Source organism: Eleginops maclovinus, chromosome 20, assembly GCF_036324505.1.
Source record: "Eleginops maclovinus isolate JMC-PN-2008 ecotype Puerto Natales chromosome 20, JC_Emac_rtc_rv5, whole genome shotgun sequence".
NCBI classification, from domain to species: Eukaryota; Metazoa; Chordata; class Actinopteri; order Perciformes; family Eleginopidae; genus Eleginops; species Eleginops maclovinus.
The window spans coordinates 24,921,668-24,947,911 of record NC_086368.1 but is presented as its reverse complement, the minus strand read 5'-3'; the positions used below and the strand labels follow the sequence as shown (position 1 = coordinate 24,947,911).

Here is a 26,244-nt window from a genome sequence, read left to right as displayed (position 1 = left end):
GATACCTACAACTTCAAAACCCACTGTACACATTTCTCTCTATGGATGGAGTTGATGGAAGAAGCTCCTGGCTGTTGCTCTGAGCAGAACCCTCCCTCCCGCCGCTCGGCGCGCACTACGGAGTTGAGGATGAAGCCGCAGAACATCAGGACCCTCTCTCTCATCTTCTCCATAGTTTTCTACCTGCTCCTGGGAGCCGCCGTGTTTGACGCGCTGGAGTCGGACAGCGAGGTTTCTCGGAAGAAGGCGCTGGAACAGAAGCTGAACGAGCTGAAGAGGAAGTACGGCTTCACGGCGGAGGACTACAGAGACATCGAGAGGGTGGTGCTGCAGTCCGAGCCGCACCGCGCAGGGAGGCAGTGGAAGTTCGCCGGCTCTTTTTATTTTGCCATCACTGTCATCACCACGATTGGCAAGTATGATTTTCTGCATGTGTGTATGGGTTTGAAGGTGCTGTAGCTACTTCAAGTGCTCTTTTTAAAAAGTAGCAATAGGACTGTCACAAGGTAAAACAACTGTGTGACAAGACAAAGTGCTGCATTTGAATCTACTTCAATAAAAGCAACTCCAAAAAGTATTCCAAGCGAAGTGTAATGAAAGTATAGAAGTACACTCTGCCAAATGGCCCCTTTCTGAGCGTTACATTTGTCTTGAAGGACTCGAAATATTAGTAATATATGTTTTATATTATGCACACAGGACAATAATACATATACAAGTTATTTGTGTGCAACTATATAGCAATTCATTTTTATGGACTTCAGATGGTCTTTTAGTTTTGTTATTTAGTCCATTAAGGCCTCTAAACATTAACTATAGCACTTAATGTAGTGACAAGTTCACTATTTCCCTCATAAATGTACTAGAGTTGAGATGTAAACCTCAAAATTGCAAAGATGTACTTTCTAGTAACTTTCCAGCTGAGAAATTCCAAAACAAGCAGACAAATGTTTGCCTTTCTTCACCGGCTACTGAAGGTGCTTTTGTTGATCAAAACAGTTGAAACATGAGCTAAAACCCACTATAGAGCGGGCAGAATTGGTTGTTATTCACATTGATTCATGTAGGTAAAACCATGGAAGCTGCTACATATAATTTACATTGTACTAGCAGTAAAACCTAAATTAAACCTTCTAGACACTAAACAGCAGTGCCTGACATTACATGACCTGCGTATTTTGTGCTTTGTAGGTTACGGCCACGCTGCTCCACGCACCGACGCTGGCAAGGCCTTCTGTATGTTTTACGCTGTCCTGGGCATCCCTCTGACCCTGGTCATGTTCCAGAGCCTGGGCGAGAGGATCAACACATTCGTCCGCTTCCTCCTGCGCAGAGCCAAGCAGGGCCTGGGCTTTCAGCAGACGGACGTGTCCATGGGGAACATGGTGCTGGTGGGCCTGTTGTCTTGCATGAGCACCCTGTGTGTCGGAGCTGCAGCCTTCTCCCACTTTGAGGACTGGACCTTCTTTAACGCTTACTACTACTGCTTCATCACGCTCACCACCATTGGGTTTGGGGATTTTGTGGCCTTACAGAAGACAGATGCTCTCCAGAAGCGACCCCGCTATGTGGCGTTTAGCTTCGTTTACATTTTGGTTGGGCTGACGGTCATTGGGGCTTTCCTTAACCTTGTTGTGCTGAGGTTTCTCACTGTTAGCACCGGGGAGCATGACGTGAAGCCTGAATCAAGGGAGGAGGAGATGCCTCAGGAGGTGCCGGAAGCAGAAACTGCTGATATAAGCTACAGAGACGGACACAACAGCTTGTGCAACCTGAGCCTTCCCATGCAGGGGGGCACCAGCTGTATGAATCTCCTCCCATGCCCTGCAGAGGAGTGCAGACTTGTTTTCCCTGAGCAGAAAAAGCTCTCTGAACACAGCAGACTCAGGGCCTTGCTCTCCTGCATCTGCTGTGATTTTTACGACCTCCCATCTCTGCCTCATCCTGACGAGGTGGGTGGCCACAGCAACCCCGTCTTTTACAACTCCATCTCCTACAGGGTGGAGCAGGCCTCCTGCAGCTCATGCATCACTTCCTCACCGGCCTCCCCCAGCAGTGAGGCTCTCTGTACGGGCAAAAACAATCCCCACACCAGGAGGAAGTCATTATAACTCTCCAAACATAAATCTTTGTGGCCTTAGCTCTGGACTTTTTGCACACAACACTGAAACCTCTGATATTCTGCCTGCTGGAACAAATTGCCCGGTGCTGTAGCATACATCTTTTACAGTTATAATGTATTTTTGTACAGTGAATATACATATGTCATAATTTCCCCTGGTTGATTACCTTTTTGTTGATATTTATTGTATAACAAGTTTGAATGCTATGTTTAAATATGCAAATTAGGCCATCTGTCTATTTGCAAAGAGGAGAAATCTGAACACAGGTTTAAAATGTTGGTTTGATTTTGTTGACTTATTAGAGTCAAAATGTTTTTTACAGAGGGACTGTTTAACATCTCTCTGTATCAGAAAAATACTCTCAAAACCAAAGTTATTTATTTTATTTTATTATTCAAAATAAGTTTACTTTAGACAATGGATACAGATGGGGTACCGCAAAACTAAATTAATAGTAGCTGGAGGACAAAAAACACAGCCCTCTGTGAGTCATCGAATTGAAAAATAACATCCATTTACATACACATACACACCCAAAATCAAAAATCAAATGTTATATAAATCAGGCTATTAATGACATATAAATAAACCCCTCTGTGAAGACTAATATAGACCAAGTTAAAAACAACATCTATATTAGTTGTTTGAATGTTTTATTTTCACAAATCCAAAAGAAGACATGTCATCGAAGCCGTATTACTCAAAATGGAGAAGAAATAGACAATGCTTTACCTTAAATATTACCACTAAAGAGAAATGTATTGAAAAACTGATTAAAGTGTCCATTATACTGCTTGTTGTATAACAGGCTTTTAAAGGTGGTGTGTCTGAGAAAGGTGCAGCTATCTTCATTTATAGCTTAGGTGTGAGACGTTCTGCTTGTCACCTGTCCTTCACTTGTTTCCACTCAGTAATTGTTAGTGTCTTCTTCACTCTCTCGCTCTGGGTGGTTCCATTGGTAACGTCTCCATCCTCATTGCTCAGTGCATTTGAAAACTGTAGACGGGCACGTACAGTAAAGTGAGCAGAGACCGTCTGAAGGCAGCGGTCCAAAACGTGATGAATGAGTGTGTCAACAAAGAATGCAATATGAACCGTTGCACACAAAAAGTGGCAAATTAGAAATGTTTCCAAATGAGTGTTTAATTGCCTTCTTAGATGTGTTGTAGAATAACACAGAGCTTTATTCAAACGTGTTTACCAAAAGACAAGAAAATAATTATTCTTTTGTAGAAAATAATGCATTAACTTAGAAGCAACATATGAACCTACATTGTTTTGCATAATTGATCGTCTTTATTCAAATACACTTACCTTGCCTTGCAAAATGTGCGCTTTTACATTTTGTGTGACTTTAGATAACTACTTGTACATGAGGTGGGGGCAGAGGAAATTAATCAGAACATGTTTGAGTTCTTCGTTGTCTGGATTGCAGCATCACAATCAGAAAATCGATTCAGTGAGATAACTGAGTTTCTGGAAGTGCAATGCTATATTATTGGAGTAACTCTTCAACTCTGTGAGTTTGCTATAGTGTTTAATGTGGCTCAAGAAATACAAAAAGGAGTAAATCGTTCACAGTTTGACATCAGATCTGTGAAACACGTTCTAACGTGATGTGAGGTCATCTGTCTTTGCAGGGTGACACGGTGTTGAGAGCAGCAGTTCTCAAATTCTTGACCCCAATTACAACAACCCTGCTGTTTTTTATTGTAGCAATCAGATCACAGACCGACTTACAACTGGCGTATGATGTTGTCCTGAAGAAGTACTAGCGGTTTTGGGACTGACAATGAACTGAAACTCGTGCATTTCAAACATCGGCCCTGATAAAGACTGCTGTCAGAAGACACCGCAGCTAGAGGAGCTCTGTACCTTATTCTAAAGCAGAACGAGTAGCTCCCCAAGATGGTTTCATTTGCAATTATTATCTCCTCCTGTTAATATTTTAGTAATCTGTAACTGACCTGTACTCGGACCTCCTCGTGGAGGGGTCATCTCAAAGATCACTTGAGTTTTGAATTAAATTATCATTTTAACATGAGCCTCTGGTGGGAACAGACGGTGAGTTGCATTTCATTTCCTCGATTTCTGACACTAGGGAGCAGCATTGGTCTATGAAATCAGAATCAGAATCACAATACTTTATTTATCCTGTTGGGAAATTCGGTTTGGAGACGGTCGCTCCATTTTAGAATATAATGATACAAAATATATGTATTCAAATATAAGAAGTTGAAGTCAAATTATGCAAAAAATAGTAAAATAAAATGTAATAATAATATTTATGTAAAGACAGGAAGTGAAAGTAAAAATGTGCATATTGTACATTATAAATAACTAAAATATTTATCAAGAAATATGCATTTACAAGCACCAGGAATGATATTTGTTTTAATATATCAGGTGTTCTTCTACTGCATTTAAAATAAAGAAGAATGAAAGTAGCCAAATTGAAAACAAAGAGGAAAATTCAGACGGTATATCTGCCTATGATATATGTTTATTTTATATGTATAACATTATAATCCTGCCAGTAATCCCCTTGTTCTAAGAATGTACCGGTAATCTGATAACTACTTTCTTAATATAACTGTAAGGGACTACAGGTACCTCTTTTGTATCCTGATTACATAATCCTGGTACATGTTATCGGTTACTCACATAGCCTGGAGACAGAAAGCTTCTTTAGGAATAGATGAGTTGAGTAGATGCACAAGCTTTTCAGTGAAGCGCACAGACACGTTTTCAGTTATAAATGATTGTTATGACCAATCAATAAAGATGATTCATTTGTGCAAGATGGAAACTGGTTTAATTGACATCATTTTCCCATTGATATTGCAGATGCTGCTTCGCCTTATGTTGTGACGATGCCTCAGTTTCCCCCCCTTATACCTGTGTCTGTTGCTGCTCAGACATTTAGAGCCATAAGCATTAAAAACTAAACTACACTGAATGATAGATGAGTTGCAATCCATTTAGCAGTTGGAATGTATTTTGCGTTCACATACTGGATGTTGTTGCAGGCTGTAGCTGTAGGTGGTGGTAGGGATCCTTTTTAAAACATCCATAACCTTCAGGTGAGTCCAGTTTTCTTGCACACATTCATCCATTCATGAAACTGCAGTCCAGTCATTTTGGTTTTGTTATTATTAATGATCAATATTCACACAGGTTCTTCAATAAGCTCTGCTGAGGTTGCGTAACATTTAGCTTAGCTCGGTTAGAGAGAAAATGTCTGCAAATCTATAAATTCAGAAATGCTAATACTGACACACAATGCTTGAGCCCATTAAGAAACATTGATCACCTTCAGTTTACCTCACCATCATTGATTACAGTCCACAATCAAAGCAACGCCCATAGGCTTATTCTCTGCTGTATTGTTCAGGACTGAGAGAGTGTGAATAGTGATTCAGATTTCCCTTTGTGAACACCCCATGTTAAGTCATTACTGTCCCTGTTGAAGGGTCTTTCATGTGCATGGGAGGGGCGGCCAGATTAATTCAGAAAGAACCCTTCGGTTCAAGCAGAGTGCAAATCTTCTCTTTCCAAAGGGTAAACAATACAATTTACAAGGCAGAAATATAGGCGGGAGGTTCATAATAGAGCCTGCATGCAAATTAAGTGCTTATGAATGAACAAATAAACCAAACCAATAGCGCTTGCCATGTTTTGATTATGGAGAAATATGTTTCTCGGTGTACACTGCAGTCGCAGTCTTTCAGGGGGAGCCCGGAGATTATGGGTTTTTTTCTTGGATGTGCATCAGAATAGCATCCCATGGTCTCTACAGTGAGCACAATGGAAGATTAGGAACTGAAAACAAGTGTCATATTTATTCAGATTGAATAAATAAGTGTGAATTAGGTTTCAGTGGAAGAGCATTAAGAAAACAGACATTAATAGAAGTTCATTGGTGGGGTAATTGCTCATTAGCTTTAATTTCCAACCAATTTGCTGCTTGTGTCGAACAGTGTGAAAAGGCTGTCTTTACTCCGTGGTTGTCTTCTTCAATCAGACGCTGTGTTTGACACACTGCGTCTCTTTGACTTTCTGTGTCAAAGAGATCACGCTGCTTGATCACTCGCAGTTTAAATGATGTCTTTAAGGAGAGTTTGAACCCCCCTCTAATCAACAGCCCCACAGCTCTGTAATAATGACATCCACATTTGATTGCAGGAATCGTATACTGGCAATTAATTCAAATTAATAATGCCACTCTGAGTTTGCTCATAATATTCATGTCACCTCCCCTGTAACCACATTATTTAGCTTGGTGTGTGACTTCGTTTGACTGGTCAAAGAGGATACTGTCAAACGTTTTCTCATCTTTCCATTTTAATGCGTGGATATTATGATAATTTTCAGGTTAATGTTTGTATTTTGTGCCTCTACTGTGACGTCTCTCCATGCTTTAATGTTCAAAAAGCTCTTTATTTTTCTCATACTGCCTGTGCTGCAGCACCTCTTCTCACCCTCTGCCTGAAACCAGAGCCTAGTCTGGTCTGATTGGTTAGCTGGCAGGCTCTGTTGAGATTGGTCAACCGCTTAGAGATGTCCCGCCCCCAAGTCAAACAATGTATTGGAGCACAAGCCAATAGAAGCGAAAGTTTACAAAGTTATCATCATGTGAGGGAATGCAAAAGAGTCCAATGGAGGCGTTTCAGACAGACCTTTTGGATTTTGGCCTTTGCAGACCATTTACATGCACAGAAATCTATATAACACACTACAGGAAAGGAAAAAACCCCACTAACACAATAGGGCCCTTTAAATAAAGTCCTACTGCGAAAGAAGCCAAGTCACGTACTTCTGCCATGTTGGTTGGTTGGTCCACCTTTGGTCCAGTATGATCCAATAACTACATTTATTTTATGTAATTCTGTAGAGACAGTCATGCTCCTACTGACATTGCTGAACCAGTTGTTCAGTACATTAGTATTTTATTCATCCGGTGTAAAGGTTTTTGTTTCCTGTTTTAATTTGAAAGTCTCTTTCCTCTTGTGTCTGGTCTCGTTTCACTTCCTGCCTTTGTTTTTTCCCCGCCTGTCTGATTGCCTGTTCTGCACTGATGAGTTTCACCTGTTCCTCGTTATTACCTCCTTCCCTTGTGTATTTAGTATAGGTGCCCCCCCCTCCCTTTTGTCAGTTCCTCTTCCTCTTTTTTAGCTGTATGGAGTTTTGTTTGCCTGTTTCCTGCCAGCTGTACCTGCCTGCATCTTGTTCCTGTAAGTTTTTCTTTATCAAAATATCTTTGAATGTATGTGAACACTGTTGTTGTTCTTCTGGGTGGTGGTGGGTAAGTCCATATAGGGACTTGGCTTGGGAACCGGAAGGTCACCGCCGGTTCAAGTCCCAGAAAGACCAAGTGCTAGCGAGGTGTCCCCTAGCAAGGCACTGTTCCCTACACTGCTCCCCATGCGCCGTACATAATGGCAGCCACATCTAACACTAGGATGGGTCAAATGCTGAGACCTTGGGGGTGGCAGTGGCTCTGCAGGAACTTGGTCTTTAACCAAAGGGTTGCTGGTTCACGTTCTGATTGGATTGGTACCTGGAGAGGTGTGTAGGGATTTGGAGAGGTGCCAGTTCACGTCCTATATGTAGATACTGTACATTTCCATATTTTGACACTTTCTCCCTTCGGGTTCAGTGCATATGGAAGCTTTACAGGACACGAACATGCAGAGTAATCTGACTGACTGCAACATGTGGTCCTCTTTGTGAATTCAATACTTGGTTAGGTTTGGAAAAGGTTATGCTATGGGTCAAAATGAACATGTTTGTTATCGAGGCTATGTGCATAAGTTGGGTACATAACGTCACTTAACTTAAAGGAAAATCCACTTTGTTTCACATGCCATACAAATAGCTGTCTCGTACTACGTTACTTAGCTTTTTCCTAAAAACAGTTGATGACCTTCATAGCTGCTGTTTGCATTTAATTTGACACGTAACACGTCTAACTCAGCTACAGTTGTTGCATGGTCTCTCCGGTTTGGCTTTAGTCTTGTTTGTCACATAATAAAGAGTTCGAGGTAAATATTGAGCTGTACAAGGCAACAAAAAAAAGAAAAGCAGCATAAAAAGAGAGTGGTCTTTGAGGCAAATCATTCTTAGTGATTCAGTCTGTTGTCTGAGGCAGAGGATGTTAAATGATCAAGGTCGGCTGTTATCCATTTCCTCCTCAGTTGTACCATTTAACAAGACAACAGCTTCTCCGAGCACACGTCTTCCTGTCCAAACAGAGGCTCTGAGACGGAGCGGGAGATTGGATGAAGAGAGAGGGGAGGTGGAGGAGGCGAGATGAAGTTTTCATTCTGTTAAGATAGTATATCTGCGGCGGCCGGGGAGCAAGGCTGCGGCCAGTGGCAGATTAATGTCTGTGTGAGAGCGTCTTCATCGGCTGTGAGGGCTCCTGAGTTAGAGGACAGGAAGAAAAGAGTGAAGATGTAAGAAGTGACACAGGACAAAGTGTCATTGTTACAGTTATGGTTCACAATTGTCTCAGCAATTTAGAACAACACAGATGCTGAGTTTGAAGAGATGCATCATTATGAGAGGAGGACTTCCGTCTGTTCTACAGAATCTGGGGCTGGTAGCCTGTCGGAGTCGTACAGGTCACACTTATCTCTTGTCCAGAAGTGCCATGTTTTCCTCATTATGTGCAGCTCTATATAGGACTTGCACAAATGCGTTTCCTGCTGTAAGTAAGACTGATTCAGAAGTTGCTGTCGGGGCAGAAATAAAGAGTGAGATAAGGCCACACAGAAAGATGCAACACAATGGGCCTGAGTCGGGTTGGATGACAAATGCATCGTTTTTTATATTTTTAGACATGCTGTGTGGGGAGGAGCGGAAGAGAGGACCCTCATAAAGAATGGTTCACATTGGAGATCCCATTTATATATAGTTGGGAACTGTAAAAGACGACAACAGAGTGATTTTCCACATCTGTTAATCTTCCTAAATGAGCGAGTAGTCAGATCTTCACTAAGGGCACTGAATAATTCACAATACTGTTCAGTTTTATTCCATTTTCATCTTTTTTTCTCTTCCCATCAACTGTCAGTAGCTTAAAATCATTGCTACTGGATCTCATGGCACTGCTGTATACTTTCCCATATAGAACAATGCTCATTAGGGGGAAACCTTCTGCAAAAAAAGGATATCAAGGAAGCAAAACCATGAGAAAATGATCATCTTTTGAGTCATTTAAACCACATGGCGACATGAAATGGTTGCATTTACATTGGTAGATTGTCCCGCATGTGCTTATAATCCTCTATTAAGACCTTCCTGAGTCTCACATCCAATTACAATAATGTTATCTTTCTGCGGAACATTTCATTGTCCACTATAGATTGAGACATTTACTCGGCACAGAGAAGATCGGTGATGACCATGGCGGCATTTAAAGAATTCCAGTCTGATGAAATGGTTCCTTTTGAACAATCACTACTGTTTATCGCACTTCCATTTCTCGCCTCCAACTCAATTTTTTTTTCATTCTCTGATATAATGATTTTATTATTCCATTGACTGTGTCTTTGCTGGTCTGCTGAGCAGGAAGCAGACGTTTCCATCAGCAGAGCTGCGCCTGGCATTCATCATCAAAGGTCTGCCCAGGAAACAGACAGCTTTACACTCATCTGCATCTGCTTGGTATGCCAGCTGAATGAACATCCACATCATCCCTACCCACACTGTTATTTCTGATTAGCATATAATGCATCAATTACTTCACTTTCACTAAACAGAAAAGCTACAGCAAGTTTGGTTTCCAAGGCAACTATGAAGAGTGCTGGTGGCAGCAGGAAATTAGTTTGGCTGGGAAAGTTAGGAATTGCGCCAGCAAACGCCAAGATATTGGGCACCAATTGTTGTCCGTCAAAACAAATGCAATGGGAAGAAGGAGTGAAGAGAGGGAGGTGTGTAACCAAGCAAAGAATAGTTCACACATCCACCAACTATGGCTATCGAAAGCACTTCTAATCATCAGGTGAACCAGATTTGTCCTCTTAAAGTCTTAAACTTCTCACAAAAAACATAACCACATATGCAGTGGTGTCAAGTAACTACGTCAACAGGTACTGTACTTAAGTACATTTCTGAGAGACTTGTACTTTTAATACGAGTACTTTTTTTACTTTTGTACTTCTACCGCATTACAATTCAGAGGTAAAATGTGTATTCTTTTCATTTCCTGCTTTTATTTAATACCTTTTGTTACTTTCAGAACTCGATCTATGATGTCAAATGCAATTGAAACTTAAATCAGACTTTAGTTCCACCTGGAGTAAATCCACAAGCTACCCTTGTACTACCCTTATTTTTTATCAAACAACAGCGTAGTTGGTAGAACAGCAAAGGTGTAAATACGCCTTTCCTGCAGTGTGTTATATAAGTTTTTGTGCATGTAAATGGTCTGCAAAGGATCAAATCCCAAAGTTCCCTCGAAAGGGAGTTTCTCTCCCACACACTCCTCCCTGCCTGAAACGCCTCCATCATTGGACTCCTTTTTTCTTTTCTTTAGTAACATAGTGACATCACTGTGTAACACTCCTGCTTCTATTGCCTCTATTTCCTAAGGACGGGACACCTCTCTAAGCGGTAGATCAATCACAACAGAGCAAAGGAAAAGCTAACCAATCAGAGCAGGCTGGGCTTTGGTTTCAGACAGAGGGTGAAAAGAGCTGCTGCAGCACAGGCAGTATGAGGAAAATAAAGAGCTTTTTGAACATTAAAGCATGGAGACGTGTCCCAGAGAGGAGCTAAATACAAATATGAACCTGTCCTCTTAATAATTGAACTCATCATGCTTGGTGCTGTGATTAATCAGAAGGAGAAAACACTGCTTGATTGTGTTGTAGGATGAAAACAGATGCATCGTTCTGCTTCAATCCATTTTTCCAACACTTATTAAGTGGATTTCAGAAGATATAAATACATGTTAAGGATGTCTGAGGAGACATGGGAAATGCTGTACGTACAATTGCATAAGCACCTGTAGCCTCACTCCATTTATACTGCTTTTTCCTGTGAGGATGTCTTTGTTTGGTTTGTCGGGGAGGGCTGGATGATAGTCTCACTCTGCTCAAACATCACGTTGCTCAGTGTCCACATACTGACCTTGAGCAAGAGTTTCTAGCTCTGGGGGTGGAATGAAAATGATTTTAAAAAATAGCAAAATACACAGCATGTGACTCATTCTCTCTAGCAATCATAAGATCAAAATGTCAACTTAAAACACAACATATCCCATAATGAATAGAAACAGATTTAAGTTAAGGAGCACATTTCTGTTGTGAAACAAACCAAACCTCCTGGTTATATAAAAGCTTTTGACCCTTTCTAGCAGGATACATTTCTGAATTTAAAGAGACACAACCAGAAAGTTATCACACGTTTTTCTTTTTACATTTGTGAACATGAATAAATAACTGTATGCTTTTAAGCCTCTACTGTCAAATGAAATTGAAAGCACAAACCTAAGTTAAAGGCCATCCACTTCTTCATATTTGAGGCACTATTCATATGCCCACGTTTTTAACACAGTTCTTATGCTTCATTCCAAGTAGTTTCTGCAGTTTTTTGACAGCTCTGACTGCTATGTAATGCAAAAACAAAAAGGGAAGTTGGCCGGCTGTGGTGGAGCAAAAAAGCTTTATGGTATCTAATACGACGTGATGATATTACTTTTTAACTTTGCTGTAACGGCTTATAAATAAGGACCATGTGATTAAAATGATATTCTTTTGTGCTAACATGGAAACGAGGGAGAGCACGAGACACACGTAAAAACACCGTTTTTTTTAATATGATAATGAGCCTCACCTTCTGTTTTGCATAGCCAGTAAATTCAAAGTGTGTGCAACCAACAGTGAAGAGTAAAGCCAGACCAAAGCAATGCACTGATGAAAAGTACCTGTAACCTTCCCCATTGTGAGATTTATATAAATTAGATGGATAGATACTTTTGTATCCCAAATTGGGAAATTCTGGCGTTACAGGAGCATAAGTGTGTTGAGACATTAAAACAAAGTATAGACATAATAAAATCTAAACATTTACAGCGAATTTTATAAAGTAGTACTAAAATATGTGAATAAAGTCTCACGACCCGCCTCAAAGAGAACCAAATCTGCTCCAGGAAACCGCCATCAAACCCCTGACCCTGCTGGAAAAAGCAAAACCAAATCACAACGAGCTGAAACACAAGCATGAGAGAAAGCCGTCATCGAATGCCTCGTCTTAAAAAGCAGTAAAATACTGATTTTATTTTTTAGAAAAATGTCCTAAAATATTTTAATACAGTCTCAAAAATACCCCCAATAACGCATTAAAAAGTGTCCAGAAATTATGTAAATAATCTCAGAAACCCACACACACACACACACACACACACACACACACACACACACACACACACACACACACACATTTTATGCATTTGTTAAAGCACATTTTTTCGCTCGTGAGTAGCTTGTTTTGCGTGCTCGAATATTGACCCAATTCTGTCTCCATACGCTGACACCCCAGAATGCACAGCGTTTGTCAATCCCTATTGTCGGTATATTGGTAATTGAGTGCACCACTTACTGTATATAGTATAATACATATAGTGAGGTGTATCTGACCTTGCATCCCTAATTTGGCCATTTAAAGTGCAATTTTTTGAATATTTTTTATTTTGGTTTATACTTTGCTTTTATTAAATCATCACAAACTCACTGACATATCATTACTTTCTGAGGCAGTAAATAAACCTGCCACATGTATAATTGTTGTTTCCTTTGATGTGTCCTTGAGATAGATGTAGCCCACAGAGTTAAAGTGAGAGGTGTCAGCTGGGGCCCGTTTCATGCCCTTGGGCCCTCTCTTGGGTTTCCAGCCATGTTTATTTCTTATTGAGACGTCCTTCACATTGCAAACTTCTCAAATATTAATCCTGAGCTTCATTTTCAGTTAATATTCCCGCAGCACTCCAGTACACCCAAACACATAAAAAGACAGCGATTTATGAATGAAACACCCAAACCAGACAGCCCAGTCGATCAGTATAAGGCATGACATACGAACCGCAAATCCACCGCTTGTTTTCTTGCACGGTGCCTCAGCTGTGTGACTCACGCTGGCTGTGCACGCCTCCCACTCGAGCATCAATCTTGGATCTTTAAGTCTCTTGTTTTTTCTCCACCACAGAACCATGAGACATCTGAATTAAAGATGGGCTCCAGACACACCATCGCTCATCATCCCCAAATGGCTCCGCCACCTGCAGAGATCCTCTAAGTCACTCACTCTCACTAACAAGAACAGGAAGGAACACACGAAAAACACCAGAAAGTTGAGGTCTTGCAAACTAGCATGAGGATGCTGACTTTTTGTTTTTAAATGTGTGGGAAAGTGATTGATTTTCTAGCATAATGGGACTTGTCACCTGACATGTTGTATGGTAGAGCAGGTCAGAATTAGATTAAGCATCAGGTCTTGTTCAGCACAAAGGTGAGTGCTGGCTATTACAACCACACAAGCGACTTTGTGAACGTGTCACGGGAAAACAATACAGAGACGCTGATTGTCATTGGAAAATGCTTATTGTATAATACCTCCTCTGACACTCCACATAATTGCCATTCAAAGCACAAACACGAAGCACCATTTGTTCACCAGGTGCAAGTCATTAAGAGATAAAACAAAACATCTTACACTTTGAAAAACCAAAGACATGCAAGCCCTCATCGGTTTTGATTGTCTCTTTGTTTAGAAGCTCTCTGCAGCTTTTTGATTAGCTGCTCTGCATAAAAGAGCACCAAACACCATCTGAAACAAGTCTACTGCTGACTTGTATTTACAGAATTATAACTTTAGCATAACGTTTCTATTTCATACTTAAACTCTATAACCTTAGGCATAGTTTAAATGTCACAAGCGGTTGTGCACATGTTGGATGCATATGGATTTACAGCTAGCATAGTTCAATAAGGAGAGATTTAATAGAAAACAGACTTTGCTATAGAAGTGCGCTCAGTACTGTATCTCTGTGTCTCATTCCCCTTCCAAACAAAGAAAGCTGGATCTCACTCATTTATTAATCCTGCCTCAATGAAGTCAGGAGAGTGGCCAAGATAACAAATACAGGGATTTGTTAATCTTCTATCGCACCTGATTTACCTTGATCATTACATATTCTGCTTTGAAGTGATATGCAGATGCTGCAGTTTGAACCTTTCTATGGATCTCAGTTATCGAGCCACAACAAAAGCCAAATTGTGTCCTGAAACAGACAAGGTAAGGCTTGTTTATAGCCTAGCCAGTTGTTGGAAATATCCTTTTCCACTGGAGAAGTTACGATGCATTTTATTTTATTGTCCCCATAAATGTGTTCTGGACTCTATCCTGCACTCCCACACAAGATAGAAAAATCATACATAGTACTCGATAAAAGACAATGTATTTACACATAACTGATGCATACATACAACGTTTTCCCATAAGCATACAAAGACAACATTCTGACAATGGCGACCGATTGCATAAATCCATTGGCCAACATTTAATTTTTTGTTGGGACACTTAATGGACATTGGCTGGAATCAGTGTTTGTAACAGTCAGCTTTGATGGACCCGGAATCTCGTACCAGAACGTAGGAGCTGGAGCGCTGTGTGGAGGATGTGGGTGGGATCAGACACGATTTTGTTGTGCCTGTCTAATGATGGTCTGCTCATAGATGTGAGTTATTGATAGCTTAATGGCTGCTTGAGATAATAGAAGAGCCAGCAGTCTATAATGGTGTGAAACAGCCAATAAAAGGTTGAAGAAATATTAGTATCTGTTGATTAGACCCTGTCCTGGTTTCCTTATTTTAGGTGTTGGTGTTGCCATGAGCTGAACGGGAAATTCTCCCTGATAGAGTGTAGATACCAGCGAAGGAGAAAGGTTAAAGAGCAATGCCTGAAGCTCTGGATGGATTTGTTGTGGAGGGAGAATTCTGACAAGATCCAAGGGTGATGAAAGCTGGAGGTGCACGGGATGGAGGAGGGTTGCATGAATCTGATGCTGATCAGACCGCAGCAGAGAAAAATCCGAATCAGAGATTAGGTTTATTTTTAAGTAGGTTTACACATACAAGGAATTTGCTTTAGTGAGTATGATGCATACATAAACATAGTTTATGTAACACAAATTGTAAGAAAAGGACCAAGCAATAGAACAATTATAAGTGCAGTTAAATCTGCAAAATCTGGTTGATGTAACTGAAAGAGTGATTGCCCTTAGTCAGCGTTGGAGGTCCTTTGCTGCCAATAAAAGAAAACGTTACTGTGACAAACTTTGCTCAATGATGACTTGGTTTTTTTCCCCAAAATAATGAATCACAATGACTAGAATCTGAAGATAACAAGAAACCAATTTGCAGAACTTAGTATTTTGGATATATTAAATCATTATTTTGAGAGTTTTTCTTTGTAAGGATTAGCAGGATCTTTTTTTGCCCGTCAAATTTGTGGGATGGGATCCCACAGTCCGCTGATGGAGAGAGAGTAGCATGTAGACGGGATTCCTAAGCTTCATTTTGATGTTGAATTAGCTTGATATCCCATTAAACACTAAATAAATCCCTTGCCTTAATCCGTTTCAACAGATGATCAGATTAAGTGCTGGGTTGCTTTAGCGGTTTAGCTACAGAAAACAAGATGTCTGTTGAGGCAATGTGTGTGTTGCTTCTGTCCATTTTAAAGCTGCTTTAAAGTGGCCATAGAAAGCATCTATCTGGTATTTGAAATTGTTCTCTGATGTCTACAAAGAAGGTATATAACTTTGGTTGATCCAAAAAATGTGCAGATGTGGTTTTACAGGCCCGTTTATAACCCTATGATTTGGTCCTACACTGTAAAAAACAATTTGTTGTTTCAACATAAAAATATAAGTTAAAGGGCTGCCTTAAAATTCTAAGTCAATTGAACAAACATAATTTGTTGTTCTAACACTACTTTATGTTGTCTTGATTAAAAATCTCTTGTTATGTAAACCTCTGCTTTAGTTGGGTTGATTTGAAATTAATAATTGATGGAACTTCTTTTGCTTTTGGGCTGAACTTAAAAATGTATTTCAGCATAATGAAAAATGGTAAGTTCAGTAAACCTTCATTTAGTCTATTTGATATGGATTAGTTATTGGATTGAACTGCTTAGTTTAGTTGTTTGAACATATGAATCTACTTTATCTTAATTGAATGTGTCTGGTGATTTGCATTAAATATACTAATTGAATGAACTTATTAAACAATATTTCTTTGAACTTAGTCAATTTCAACATAACTAATGTGGCCTGGTTAAAGTTGATTACACTTAAAATCCATTTCACCATATCATTAAAAAAAAACATGATTAGTAAATAGATGCCTATAAAAAAGATAAGCCATGTCACTTTTGAAACAGTGATTAATGTAAATATGATTTCATGTTCATCTTGGACAGGAAAGGAACACTAGAAACAAACCTTGTTACAAACCTAATGACAGTTTTAAGTTTTAGGCATTAAGTAAAAACGTAATAAAATGTAAAAATACTTGAAAATGAAATTTGTCAATTGAAAAAATACTGTAAATGATTTGAAATTATACTATTGCTCTACCCTGCACTGAAGGTCAATGAAAAAGGAATCCACACTTCAGGTTCTAAGATGCCTGTTATTTGCAGATGTGATAAGAGAGAGAGCACACTACAAGTCTTTAGTGTTTGCTTGCATCACACTACTTTTTTATTGACCAGACAAACATTTGGTTCACACAGAACTACAGACCTCCTTCGGTCATATCACACTGGGGTTAGATGCTGAGCATTCAAAACATTCAAGCTTGTGTGTGTGTGTATGCATTTACATTTACAAGTCAGGGAAACTTTATTCCACCAGCCATTCTTACCTCCTTCTCAGATATTGCCTAATTGTTTCTTGGGGTCTTTTTTATTCCATTGTGATTACAAAAGATAATTTACCGCTATTATTAAATCTGACAGTTTTAGACGTTTGGCAATGCAGAGAGAACATTTTACACCAGTCTTCTTATCTTACTCGGGTAAAATCCTTGTTAAAAATCAAACAAGCAAAAAAAGATTTTTGCACAATTCAACCAACCGAGTTTAACCATGTTGAGCTCAAACGTCTTATGCCATATTACAAAGTTTTTCGCAAGAGTCTGTTTCTCAAGCCATGGACAAGTGAAGAACACTGCCCTCCACCGATGTTCATCAGGACCTTCTGAGTAACTTCAAATGTATACCTCAATTCTTTAGGATAGTCTATGTTGAGGGCAAAAAGAAGACCCATTAGCAAGGCAATGGCATGAGGGACGTCCTTCACTTCGGGCAAGATCACTTCTTCCTCAAGGACGACTGCTGTGGCAATGTCCTCTTCTCCGTCTTTCACCATCAAAACACCGACTTTCATACCCTTACAGACCGTGGCTTGATCATCTGTGGCCTAGACAAGATTTCAAAGAGAGCAAAAAATATCTTACTTAAAGACCAGTTCAATGTTGGCATCTACAACCATGTTACAAGGATATATCTTCCATCATGTCTATTCTAAAGCACAATGCTTTTACATTTATCTTTAAACAATTTATAAAACTGCCAAACTGTTGCCTTTGGACAATGGTGAGGAGCAATGGCATTGCTCTTGAATGCTTAACTATTTTTTGGGATATCAGCGCTCTATAGCACGAGGTATAGTCTAGAATTGAAGAATAGCGTGGTTTGTGACAAGTCCTATTATACTTTGTGGAAAGACATGGGGTGGCACTGGCAGGGGGGTTTGAGAGTGTGGCGTGAGGAATCACAGTGGGGGCTCGGTATTGGAGTGATGTTTGTGTGTGGGGTGGTGTTGGCAAAGGGGTAGTGGAGTGAGGGTGTGGAGTAGAGCAGTGATGTTTGAGGGTGTGGGGTGTTGTTGGCGGTGGCAAAAACATATTTATTAAGTATGCTTGAGTAGGTATCACTTTGCAGAACCTACAGACCAGTTTAAATGAACTTGTTCCTGATCATTTTAATAAAGACATTGAAGTATTCTTACCTGTATTGTCTTAAATACACGTGAGGGATCTTCTTTAAGGAAGTGGGGAAGGCCCAGTAGAACAATGGTCCTCTTTGTTTGTGTGGAGCTCTGAATTCAATAGAGGAATAAATAAATGAACAGCACACCACCTAATGTATATCGAGCGCCATCTGTTTGTAAACTGATAAAATATTACTTAAATACAGTATCAAAATGTAAACCCAGGTATATAAAAACCTATAACAAGGCCAGTCCTTCAATATCAATATAACCTCGGGGAGAGCCATATGTATACATAACAAACTTTAGTCTGAACACATCAGGTACAGGTCAGGCTGGGAACATTGCAGCACAAATGGGAACAGTGCTGTCAAATTCAAACATTAGTGAAAGTTCCTCCCTGGACTGTATATGGTGTCGAAGATGATAACATGAAATGTGAGAAGCATGGAACCATTTGAAAACTTACATCATCATTAAGACAGCTCATCAGCCTGGTCAATCCCACGATGCTACTCTTGGCTTTGTACAGCTCAAGGAACCTTGTCAGGTACTGGTCCAGCCCAGAGAAGAAGGAGCTCTTCAGGTCAACGGATGTAAGCCGAGCAAATTCTGCTTCAATCTGCGGATCATGGGTCAGGGGGAAAGAAATGACAATGACTGCTTGTAAATTGGTGCTTTAACTGGACACTTTGAATCAATTCATCAAACCTCACAACATAGCTCAAATTAGTGCGGTTGTAGGAGGTATTTATTCATAGCCAATGAAGTCCTCACAGTATATCCTTGTCAGAACACACCCAGTTTGGAGATGCCGAGACAGGCACCAGAATACAAGTCAGACAGCAAGGTGATGTGGATATTCTAAACATAGCATAATCTGATATCCATTATTTTAGATGTCAGAAGTACATTTCACTGCCGACCTGGTCCACAGCTATGCACGGCTAAGGTTCTGACACTGGTTCTCCTGCCATTTCTCCAAACAGATGTGCTGGCCGCCATCTACTGTAGGAAATTAACTAACTATGGGCAAATACCTCATAATCCAGGGATTAAAGCACAAAAAGTAATCTGATTGATAGTGACCAACTGACTGATTTTCACTGTAGCAACAGATAACTTTAACCCCTGTATAACCCCACTTCACATAATCAAAAGTAGAGCGAAATCTCATTTAAGAAACCATGTCTTTCTTTACCTGCTGTTCTGTGAACAAGGCTGGCCACCTTTCTTTGACTTGTCCCACAAAAGGCTCATCTTCAATTATTTCTTTTCTCCGCAACGGAAAAGTACTCGTCATCATTTTACCAGTTTGCTTCCAATCAATTTTTCTTTTCTTCATCTCAACGACCAAGGCAGACCTCTCCATTTCAAGGTCACATTGGGCTTTCCCGTCTGGAAAATCTGGCAAGAAGAGAGGAATGGTGCGCTCAACTAAATTAAAATGAATGGGTTTGGGTGCGTAAACAAGGGAAATAGTAAGTGAGGAGAAAGTAAACGCACTCCCAGGCTATGCCTTTTTACAAATGTAATAATAGCCTATGCCGTCTTCAGTGTCTTACCTGGCAGAAAGTTCACTTCAGATTTTTTGGCCCTCTTGAGTTTTTTTGAATGTGGTCCAGAGGTACGGGCATTGATCATGACTTCGGAGCACCCGGCCACTCGCAGCTTCTGGCGGAAGTTGGCCATTTTGAATTGCAAGCTAAACTTCCAGCAATACCACCCACGGTCGGAGCCAGGTTCCTTCAGACAAGGATGTTTTTGAACGAGAGCTTGGGCCACATTATCAAAGTCTTCACGTGTGGGGTAGGGATTGTACGCATACATGGCTTCTGCTAATTTGTCTAAAATGTCAGACTTCATGTTTTTGGATATGTCCAGAAGGGTTCCATCTCTATTGTAGGCTTCATTTCCTTGCTTCAGCTTTAACTCCACATCATACGAAAAGGCAGAAATGACAAATGGCTGAGGCAACTGACGGGTTTTGAGACCAGAAGGGCCCTCCTCAAGGGAAGATGATGACAGACTTGCTGTGCCTAAAGTTGAGTCTGTGTGGTAACATTCACGTACCTTGGTGCACACTTTCAAAGTTGCTTTCTCTTTTGGAAGTTCTGACATGCAACTTAAATTGCACAGGTCATTCCCAAAGTCAGGGTCTTGATACTGAAGCACGAAGTCTCCCTCCAGTCCAAGTTTGGTCTTTATGGTTAAGTAGAACTCATCCACATTCTCAGGCAAGTTTTCAATGTTAACTTTTCTAATATCATCTTCTCTCAAAATGATGCGCAGCAGCATGACGAACCTGTCTAAAAATAAAAATAATTAGAACATATCATTTCACAGACTGAGCGTGGTCATATTAAGGCATCACACTTTTCCAAGTTTCTCCAAAAGGAAATAAAGGGTACATCTTGTTGTATGATCAGGTTTTTGGAGTGCGATTTTGGTTGCGGATCTGATATGAATCCAACTTGAACCATAATGTGAAATAACTTCTCACACACACACACAGTATTTCACAGACTTGAGTAGACGCCTGGCTTTTTTCTAATATCTTTATCTTTTGATTGGACAACCCTGAAGAAATGACACTTTAATGGTGAAAAAAAAGAAAATAATGGTGGCCACAAAATATTGACACTTTGGGTACATATTCACAGGCGTGTACTCATTAACGTTGCCAGCTGTAAGGGGACATACAATTTAGACTATTTACTACAGAATGTACACACTTCTTTACAATGCAGCAAAGTGTCTTTGTGTTGTCTCATCAAAAGATAAAGATATTTAGAAAAATGCCTGGTGGGTACTCAATTCTGAGAGATACTATATATATATATATATATATATATACACTGTATATATACACTGTATATAAATAAAAAAGCTTACCTTAATGTACAAGAAATGCCTTTAGGGAAATTAGATGTCGTCCTCTCACAGTGTATGCTGACAATGGAATGTAATGGTTCAACTCTTCAGGTTCAGCTACCATCAGTTGGGCAGGGACTCTCTTGAAGACTTCGTAACACCGTAGGTGCTCCAAATACCAGGCTGAGAAATATTCTAGAAGAAAGAATAGCTTGTTGCATACAAGCAACACATGCACAATCTTCCAAAAATCAGGAAGTCCACTTGTACTTCCCACTGACACAAACATTCCCCTGGTATATCTAGTTCCATGTATGTAAGCAGTTGTGGCCAGAGATACACTGTTCAGAGTTCCACATTTGTTCTCAATAATTTGCTTAATGGTAGAGTCCAGAATGTCCAGAGAAACATTTGCTACTCCTTGTACTTCCACTGTTGGTTTAAACAAGCAGGGCATTTCCAGGTTGTATGCCATCATAAGCTCATGTCTGAGAGAAAGAGTTAATAGAATGTTTTTGAAGTTTTTGACGTCATGAACCACTTTCTTGAAATAGCTATGTTTCGCTTCAAACCGTAGCGTCCAAACATCTACAAGTGGTCCAAAGCAGCGGATTAAATGAGTGTAGTGTTCAAGGAAATGGTGTTTGGGTTTCAGTCTCAAGTCTGGAAACACATTTCGCAATAGTTTCCTGTGTTCACTTATTTTGGCATCAAGGTAACACAAGCTTTCCTCTGAAAAGGAGGATGATGCCAAAAGTTCCACAATGTCTTTAAGCTCCAGAATAACAGACCATGCATCATCATTTTCTGGAACGACATCACCTATGAATAAAGGCAACAACCTCAAAAGAGTCCAATTCTCATGGCCGTTGCCTCCAATAGTTTCTCTCAAAAGCACTTTCTCTGAAAATTTCTGTGGACGGTTAGTTCTGTCTGAAAATTTATACGGGAAACACTGTACAACATTATTCAAATAATCCAATGTAAAGTATTTCTGTGTAATTAGTTTTTTTAAACACAAACACAGCTCGAGAGGAACAATACCTTCTAGAAGGTCATGCAAAAAGTCAGGGGGAAACCCTGTTATACAATGAAAGTAAGATAATTTGTTTAATACACAGTCTCTTTTCACTCCATCAACGTTTGTCAAGTGTTCATTCTCCCTCAGCCTGGAAACTTTCTCATTGAAGGATTCTTTGGTTCTCAATAAGAATGATGACCTTTGCACAGAACAACTCTGCAAGTCACTACGGCTGACTAAACAAAAACGACAAAACTTGTCAACAATAAATGACTCCTGAAAACCACTAAGTGAATGTGCTCCCAAATTATCAGATGACACATACAGCACTGTACCCCTAATACTGGTTCCCAATCTGCTAATGAAAATCCCTTGATTTTCAAAAAGTTTGATATCTCTTAAAAGTGGTTCAAGAATCCTCTCGTATCCAAATGTCTTAACATCAACACTTCTACATAACAGAGCAAGGTATATGCTAGACAATGATGATCTGTACCTAGCAGGTAAATTTGCAATCACCCAGTATACTGCACACAATTTATGCTTTTTTCTTGAAGTGCCTAAAGGGTTACAGACTTCAAAGTCATCAATATACAGACCTAAAGAAATACTTTTATCCTCCCCAGACAGAAGTGGGTTCTCTTTCGAATATGATCCATCAAATACGGTCCTGTAATGGCCAGTTTGGGAGTCTGTACTCGTGTCTTCCAAAATCTTGTCAATAACATCCCCTCTACTTAACAATTTTTGCAATGTTTTTAGAATTGGGACATAAACAAACGTTTTCTTTAATGGCAAATCCAAAACATATTCAACTGGCTCTATCACACCAAATTTTTCTTTGAAATAAGACAATCTTTTATAATCTGATCCCAAACACCCACTCTGGGAAATAGGGCCAAGTGGACTGAGGCTGTGTAAGGCATCTGTTACTAAAGTTATAGTATTTTCATCAATATTACAACTGTGCTGCTTTAGGACATCCTTTACTGTATACTCAGTTAGTTCGCCAATCAAAACACCGATGTCATAAATTTCACTGACTATTTCATTTGTGGCTACTTTGGAAACATGCAGAACTGCTTGCATTCGCAGAAGTAATGATGCTAGCCTTTCCTGAATTTTTTGAGTGATGTCAAGGTGTTCTGGTTGAATATCTGAATTATCAAGTAACACATGAAAATCATTGTCATCAACATCTGAATGCGTTTCAGCTGTTTCACATTCTGTTAATTCCTCAATTTCACAACCTTGGACAGTAATTTCGGGTTTTAAGTCTTTTAAAGTAGAATGTTGGTGACAACGAGACTTGTGTGATGTAAAACTAGAATAAACTGTTGATTTGAAAAGACAATGGTTAAAAGGACAGATAACAGTTTCCCTATTCCTCAGATGTTTCCCAAGGTGAGCAATATATTTTTTTAGGCTCACTGATTCTTTCAAGTCACACAACAAGCATTTAACTTTAAATTCAACAAGCCCACTACTCTGCCCAATGAGCCCATGCTCTTTCAAGTGGACCTGCAGAGATTTTTTAGATCTGAAATACTGTGCACAGTCATTGTATATGCAGGGTAAAGGACAATTTCTTCCATAATGTCTGTGACTACTTTGATAATGTTGAATGATTCTCTGACGATTTCCACAAAAAAAAGTACACAACTTACAAGTCCACTTCATTCAACATACAAAATAAATACACAAATAACAGAGCACAAAATGGCTACAATTGTCATCAGGTAGACCCTAAAAGATGAAAAGAATAAACTCAGTAATAAATATAATTACAATTGTTCAGATAAACTCATCAATATCATATTTCTTTCACCACATTTTCTTTCTATAAACAATATTTTTCTACACCTTCATATTACTTGTTTTCAGGCACCCTTTCCATAACTCATGGGATACCCTCACCTTCCTTAACCCATCCAGTACAGACACCACTAGCATCATCAGTATAATTAAGCAATATAGCGCTTGTGTTCGTGAGACAGTCGGTGGACATCCATCTCACGAACACGAGCGCTATATTGCTTAATTATACTGATTCTAAATATTATTCACAAATATCATTTCTTAATTATACTGATTTATTCTAAATATCATTCACAAAATTTAATTTGGTGGTAGCATATCTGAGCATTTATTAACTGAAACTAGAAAGCTGAGCGGTTACAACTAAAAACGATAACTCATTAATTAATGACGCAGTTTAAAGTCTGCTAGTCGGAGTCTTACCTTGGGTTGTCTGCACGTCCAGGAGAAGTGGGGCTAGGACAGTTTGAGTGTGGCAATGTAACTTAGTACGGTTGTGGACAGTCAGCAACAAATCTATATCAGAAATAAAGATGCAATAGTGTTACATGATGGAGCTTCTTTAAACAACTGTAAAACTGTTCAGCCACAGCTGTTAGACAAGTTAGCTAATATACGATAGCATATGTGCAGGCTTCACACGTGCATATTAGCTAACATACGTTAACCAAGGCTGTGGTTCGGCTGCAGCCACGAGCCACGTGGCGCAGAGAACCACAAGTGTGAGGATTTTCACAGACATTCTCACGAACACGAGCGCTAAATTGCTTTTATACAGCAGTTGAACTTGACATTATATTGTGTTTGAAGCCATTAAATTGTGTTCTCATGGAAATAATTATTCTAAATATCATTCACAAATTGTAATTTGGTGGTAAAATAACTGAGCATTTATTAACTGAAACTAGAAAGCTGAGAGGTTACAACTAAAAACGATAACTAATTTTAATTATACCCGGTTTAAAGTCTGCTAGTCGGAGTCTTACCTTGGGTGGTCTGCAAGTTCAGGAGAAGTGGTGCTAGGACAGTTCGAGTGTGGCAATGTAACCTAGGACGGTTGTGGACAGTCAGCGACAAATCTATATCAGAAATAAAGATGCAAGTGTTACATTATGGAGTTTCTTAAAACAACTGTAAAACTGTTCAGCCACCGCTGTTAGCCTATTTTAGACAAGTTAGCCAATATACATTAGCATATGTGCACGTTACACACGTGTAGCCTGCACATATGCTAACATTATAGCTAATATGTTGAAACATGTGTCTAACAGCACGAGGCGCAAAACCCACGGCAATTTTGCAGGTTCTTAACTGAATTAGTCTAAAAATTATCAAAATAAACACACAAAATGTCACGAGAAGAAATGTTTTAACACTTACATTCCTTAGTTAGGAGGAAAAACAGCACAGCACATCTTAATTCAAGCGTTTATATTACTTGTTAGCTAACCACCATCAAACGCCATTAACTCGACAGAAAACTTGACATAAAAAAAAACAAACGCAAACTCACCATGAACGTCTTCGTTCGTCGTTCCCTTGCTCGAGTTTCCAAAATTACTTTCCAAATTACTTTCCAAAATGTACGTGATTCAGAAAAAGATTTCACAACTTTCTCAGCTCCCATGAAGTAGTAGCCTTGCAGTGGCATTCGAAAGTGAGGGAGAGGAGATGGGAGGGACAGATAAGAGCGTAAAACGTCGATGACGTAATCAATCCGTTGGTCGAGCTGCATGACCTCCAAAGTCATGTTGACGTACATTACTAATTCAGGTGAGCATGTAATTGCAAATTGGCATTTGAGACGTTTTTTAACTAGACATTTCATGTCATCTCAATTACTTCAACAATCCTTTGTCAAAATGACAAAGAATAATATGCTGAAACAACAAACAGGCAAAATCTCTTTTTACAGTGTAGCATGAAACCAGCTGAATTGCCTTATTTGGGGGCTCATTTAAATAATTATGACGAGCTCTGCTCTGATTGGCTGGTTTACAAGGAGCAATCCATGGCTGCCTCAGAGCCCACAAAAGTGAGTGATGTTTGTGAAACTGTGAGAGATGAACCATGGAGGCTGTTGGCATCCAACCTTACATGTTTGAGCCTTTATCGGAGGAGGAAACCGAGGAATTTGAAGAACAGCCAGTTGGTCGGAGATTGGAGAGCAACGTTACGGAGTGGTGTGGTTAGTGTTTCCAGTAGCTGGTGTATGCAGATGTTGGGGCTGGACTACCGTATGTGACGTCACACACAGGGATTGTTGTAATTCACCTGTTTTACCGCTGTGACATGCATATTCATGATTTGCACGTGAAGGAGGAAACAATGGAGGTTCACGGTGT

General features: G+C 39.7%; 2 protein-coding genes and 1 long non-coding RNA gene across 4 annotated transcripts; 1 reads left to right on the top strand and 2 right to left on the bottom strand.

The window, feature by feature from the left end:
- Positions 1-129: 129 nt before the first annotated feature.
- On the top strand, positions 130-2,111 carry LOC134883386 (potassium channel subfamily K member 15-like). The gene is made up of 2 exons (XM_063911721.1): positions 130-412; positions 1,192-2,111. Exons 1-2 carry the CDS (start codon positions 130-132, stop codon positions 2,109-2,111), a joined length of 1,203 nt encoding a protein of 400 aa, XP_063767791.1.
- A 14,765-nt stretch (positions 2,112-16,876) lies between these two features.
- LOC134883351 (sterile alpha motif domain-containing protein 3-like) lies at positions 16,877-21,755 on the bottom strand. 2 transcript variants are annotated; one of them, XM_063911670.1, is made up of 6 exons: positions 21,082-21,755; positions 19,752-20,495; positions 19,388-19,593; positions 18,656-18,808; positions 18,205-18,294; positions 16,877-17,613 (listed from the first exon to the last, which is right to left on the bottom strand). In XM_063911670.1, the coding sequence occupies exons 2-6, from the start codon at positions 20,482-20,484 to the stop codon at positions 17,308-17,310; spliced, it is 1,488 nt and encodes a 495-aa protein (XP_063767740.1). In that variant the 5' UTR covers positions 20,485-20,495; positions 21,082-21,755; the 3' UTR covers positions 16,877-17,307. The 2 variants fall into 2 exon arrangements, with proteins under 2 accessions (XP_063767740.1, XP_063767741.1); XM_063911671.1 differs by having other exon boundaries at positions 19,752-20,491.
- A 2,562-nt stretch (positions 21,756-24,317) lies between these two features.
- Positions 24,318-25,538, bottom strand: LOC134882614 (uncharacterized). The gene is made up of 3 exons (XR_010168179.1): positions 25,413-25,538; positions 24,886-24,978; positions 24,318-24,415 (listed from the first exon to the last, which is right to left on the bottom strand). It is a non-coding gene; the product is annotated as an uncharacterized LOC134882614 (long non-coding RNA).
- Between the last annotated feature and the right edge of the window lie 706 nt (positions 25,539-26,244).

Bases quoted from the DNA above. Each gene is read 5' to 3' on its own strand.
- LOC134883386 (XM_063911721.1), top strand. From the start codon at position 130: ATGAAGCCGCAGAACATCAGGACCCTCTCTCTCATCTTCTCCATAGTT. The intron at 413-1,191 runs GCAAGTATGATT...TGTGCTTTGTAG, and splicing joins CACTGTCATCACCACGATTG to GTTACGGCCACGCTGCTCCA.
- LOC134883351 (XM_063911670.1), bottom strand. From the start codon at position 20,484: ATGCTGCTGCGCATCATTTTGAGAGAAGATGATATTAGAAAAGTTAAC. The intron at 18,809-19,387 runs GTAAAGAAAGAC...CATGATCCGCAG, and splicing joins CCTTGTTCACAGAACAGCAG to ATTGAAGCAGAATTTGCTCG. The intron at 18,295-18,655 runs GTAAGTTTTCAA...TATTGAATTCAG, and splicing joins TGAGCTGTCTTAATGATGAT to AGCTCCACACAAACAAAGAG.